Source organism: Eimeria necatrix, genomic scaffold (genome assembly GCF_000499385.1).
Source record: "Eimeria necatrix Houghton genomic scaffold, Enh_scaff1093, whole genome shotgun sequence".
Classification (NCBI taxonomy): domain Eukaryota; phylum Apicomplexa; class Conoidasida; order Eucoccidiorida; family Eimeriidae; genus Eimeria; species Eimeria necatrix.
Window position 1 is genome coordinate 7,501 of NW_013651886.1, and position 4,386 is coordinate 11,886.

General features: G+C 55.7%; 1 protein-coding gene across 1 annotated transcript in view; it reads right to left on the minus strand.

The window, feature by feature from the left end:
- Window positions 1-3,928, minus strand: part of ENH_00003030 (chromatin remodelling complex protein SNF2L, putative) — a gene marked incomplete at both ends in the record, with an annotated part of 6,187 nt that extends 2,259 nt beyond the window's left edge. The window contains 4 exons of the mRNA XM_013578286.1: window positions 154-834; window positions 2,491-2,795; window positions 3,003-3,255; window positions 3,822-3,928. Coding sequence (XP_013433740.1) covers window positions 154-834; window positions 2,491-2,795; window positions 3,003-3,255; window positions 3,822-3,928 — 1,346 coding nt within the window. The remainder of the gene's footprint in view (window positions 1-153; window positions 835-2,490; window positions 2,796-3,002; window positions 3,256-3,821) is intronic.
- Window positions 3,929-4,386: the final 458 nt, after the last annotated feature.

A 4,386-nucleotide genomic window follows, 5' to 3' on the forward strand; every position in this document is an offset into this window, starting at 1 on the left:
AGCAGCAAGAGCAGCAGCAGCAACAACTGAGCCGCAGCAGCAGCAGCAGCAACTGAAGTGCAGCAGCAGGAAGCGCAGGAGCAGCAAGAGCAGCAGCAGCAGCAACTGAGCCGCAGCAGCAGCAGCAGCAGCAACTGCGGGTGTGAGCCGCACGCTTCTAGGACGGCGAGGAGTGCGTGTTGCTGCTGAGGGTCCATTTGGTGGAGGAGGGCCTGGACGTAGGCTGCTGCGGGCTGCTGCTGCTGCTGCTGCTGCTGCTGCTGGTGGGGCAGCAGCAGCAGCGCAGCAGCAGCAGCGTCTTCGCCGGCGTCGAGCAGCAGCTGGTCGAGCAGCGCAGCAAAGTCGAGCTGCGGGCGCTTGGGGCCCGGGCCGTCTGCGTCTGCTGCAGCAGCAAGTTCCGCGTCCTGCAGCAGCTGGCGGCGCTGCTGCAGCAGCTTTTGCTGCTGCTTCTGCCGCCGCTTCCGCAGCAAATAAGCAGCCCACTTGCTTTGAGTTGCTTCCAAAGCATCAAGTTTTTCATGATCGAAAAACTGAAAGTCATAACCTCCATTTATCTCAGCTCGCCAGCCAGTCAGCAGCCTGCGGGCCAGCCGCCGCTCCCGCCGCAGCAGCAGGGCCCCCGGGGGCCCCCGGGGGCCCCCGGGGGCCCCCGGGGGGCCCCCCCGCCACTTCGTCTTGCGGTCCCCCAAGTCCAACACCACGAAAGGCCTGAAGGCCTTCGCCCCCTTCTTTCGCCCCGGACGCCCGGGGGGCCCCCGGGGGCCCCCCTCGCCGCCGTACATGTGGAGGCCCCCGTCGAGGGAAATGTTGGACAAGTCGAACTTCGACTCCAGGCTGAGTGCAAGAGAAAGGACTTCACTGACACGCGTGGCCAGACTCAAACCCTCAAACAGCGGATAAAAACCTCAAACCCTCAAACAGCGGATAAAAGCCTCAGAAAAGGACTTCACTGACACGCTTGGCGAGACTCAAACCCTCAAACAGCGGATAAAAGCCTCAAACACTCCCAAACACTCCACAAACACTCCAAAAATATCCAAAAACACTCCAAAAACACTCAAAAAGAATCCAAAAACCCGCGAAAAACACTCCAAAAGAATCCAAAAACCCAATCAAATCCAAAAACCCTCGAAAAACACTCAAAAAGAATCCGAAAACCCTCGAAAAACACTCCAAAAGAATCCAAAAACCCGCGAAAAACACTCCAAAGAATCCAAAACCCTCCAAAAACCCTCGAAAAGCACTCCAAAACCCTCCAACAAAACCCGAAAATGTTCCAAAACCCTCCAAAACCCTCGAAAAACTCCAAAAACCCTCGAAAACCCTCAAAAGGCACTCAAAAGCCGTCGAAAAACCCTCGAAAAACATTCCAAAACCCTCGGAAACCCTCCGAAAGCCCTCCAAAGCCCTCGAAACGCATTCCAAAACCCTCGAAAACCCTCAAGAAACACTTCAAAACCCTTGAAAAATACTCTAAAAACCCTCGCGAAACCCTCGGAAAACCCTCGAAAAAGCCTCCAAAACCCTCGAAAAGCATTCCAAAACCCTCGCAAAACACTCCGAAAACCCTCGGAAAACACTCCAAAAACCCTCGAAAAACCCTCACGAAACCCTCGGAAAACCCTCACAAAACCCTCGAAAAACCCTCGGAGAGGTTAAAAGGGATGGAAGGAACGTTAAACCCTCCAAAACCTCCCAAAACCCTCGAAAGGTACTCCAAAAACCCTCGGAAAACCCTCGGAAAACCCTCGAAAACCCCCTCGCCAAACCCTCGCAAAAGCCCCTCTAAACCCCTGGCAAAACCCTCGAAAAATCCTCGCAAAGTCCCTCTCAAAACCCTCTCAAAACCCTCGCAAAGCTCTTTTAAAACCCTCTCAAAACCCTCGCAAAGCTCTTTTAAAACCCTCTCAAAACCCTCGCAAAGCTCTTTTAAAACCCTCTTAAAACCCTTTCAAAACCCTCTCAAAGCCCTTTTAAAACCCTCTCAAACCCCCCAAAACAACCCTCTCAAAGCCCTCCAACCCCCCCCCCAAAAACCTCCTAAACCCTCCCCAAACCTCCTCAGAACCCTCCCCAACCCCCCAAACCCTCGTAAACCCTCTAAACCCTCGTAAACCCTCGTAAACCCTCTAAACCCTCCTAAACCCTCCTAAACCCTCGTAAACCCTTCAAAGCCTCTACACCCTCGTACACCCCCGGACTTGCCTCAAACCCTCGTAAACCCTCCAAACCCTCGTAAGCCCCCGGACTCGCCCCAAACCCTCGTAAACCCTCTAAACCCTCGTAAACCCTCTAAACCCTCGTAAACCCCCGGACTTGCCCCAAACCCTCGTAAACCCTCTAAACCCTCGCAAACCCTCGTTTACCCCCGGACTTGCCCCAAACCCTCGCAAACCCTCGTAAACCCTCTAAACCCTCTAAACCCTCTAAACCCTCGCAAACCCTCTAAACCCTCTAAACCCTCGCAAACCCCCGACTCGTGAGGCGGACCTTTGGAGTTGGGCTTCGATTTCAGCAGTTCTTTGTTCTGCATCCGCCAAAATGATGTCAATGTCTGCTTCTGTGATGCTGCTTTCCTCTTGAGTTCTGTAAACCTCCTGAGCCCCGAACTGGAGAATGTCTTGGAGTTCGGAGGCCTGGGGCCCCTGCTGCTGCCGCTGCTGCTGCTGCTGCTGCTGCTGCGCCCCCAAGCGCCCCTTCTGAATCACCAGCGAGTCCAGCTTGAGTTTCTTTGCTGCGCGCTCCACGATGCGCTCCTCCACAGTCCCGCCAGTCACGAAGCGGTACACCACCACCTGAAACCACAAATTAGGGTTTAGGGTTTAGCGGTTCGCACTTAGCCGCTGCGCTTAGCTTCTGGCCTCTGAGTACAAATGCAAGCTCCACCGCCCGCTCCTCCACCAAAACCCCAACCCCAACCCCCCACCCCAAACCCCAAACCCTAAACCCTAAACCCTAAACCCCAAACCCCAACCCCAAACCCCAAACCCTAAACCCTAAACCCTAGGCACCTTCTTTTTTTGGCCGATTCTGTGGGCCCTGTCCATGGCCTGGAGGTCCATTTGGGGGTTGAAGTCGGAGTCGAAAAGAATCACAATGTCTGCTGTTGCCAAATTAATTCCCAAACCCCCCGCGCGAGTTGACAACAAAAACACAAACTTGTCGCTGTCTTCTCGGTTGAAGTCGTCGATCTTCAGCTGCCGCTCCTCCCCCGGAGTCGACCCGTCTATGCGGCAGTACGAGTGGCCCCGCCACCTGCAGCAGCAGCAGCAGCAGCAGCAGCAGCAGCAGCAGCAGCAGTGGCGGTGGAGGTGGGGGACGGGGTGGGAGCGGGGGAGGGGAGAAGCAGATGGTGCTCGCTAGGTCGTCTCTGACGTGAATCCACACGGCTAGCTGCGCAGCTAGCTAGCTGGCTAGCTAGCTGGCTAGCTAGCTGGCTAGCTAGCTGGCTAGCTAGCTGGCTAGCTACACAGCTGGTTGGCTAGTTGGGGAGCTAGCAGGCTAGCTGCTCTACTAGCTAGCTAGCTCTGGGGATGCAACCTCGCTACTTGGCAGGAACTCTCGAGAGAGAGCTTAGGCGCTCACCCAGCAGCTTGCTGTTTAGCTAGCTAGCTAGCTAGCTAGCTAGCTAGCTGCCTGGCCCACTGCCTCGCTAGCTAGCTACCTACCTACCTAGGCAGCAAGTAAGGCAGCTAGCTGCTTGGCTACCGGCCTGTTTGGCTAGCTAGCTACGTGGCTAGCTGCTCGGCCAGCTGGCAGCTTGCCAGCAGCTGTTTGGCTAGCTGGCAGCTAGCTAGCTAGCTAGCTAGCTGCTTGGCTACCTGCAGTAATCGTCAACAATGTCCAGCAGTCTCGTCATTTGGCTAAACAGCAGAACTCTGCTGCCCTCCGCCTTCAGACGCGGCAGCAGCCGGTCCAACAGGTGCATTTTGCCTGCAGCAGCAGCAGCAGCAGCAGCAGCAGCAACAGCAGCAGCAGCAACAGCAGCAGCAGCAGCAGCAGCGAGAGGACACGGCAAATTTCTGGACCAGCGGTCAGGGTTTAGGGTTTATGTGCCTGCAGCCTCGACAACGTCGCAGTCTTCTGCATAGGAAGTCTAGACTATTGATAGGGTTTAGGGTTTAGGGTTTAGCTGCATGCAGCCTCGATGAGGTGGTAGCCTTCTACATAGAAAGTCTCCTCTAGGACTTGCTTTTGGGCTTAGGGTTTAGGGTTTAGGGTTTAGGGTTTAGGGTTTAGGTGCCTGCAGCTTCCACGAGGTGGTAGCCCTCCACGTAGGGGGGCCCCGGCTCCACGCCGTCGAAGAGGTAGGGGTGCTCTGTGCCTAGGGCCTGGCTGCGGGGTTCGCTAGGGTTTAGGGTTTAGGGTTTAGGGTTTAGGGTTTAG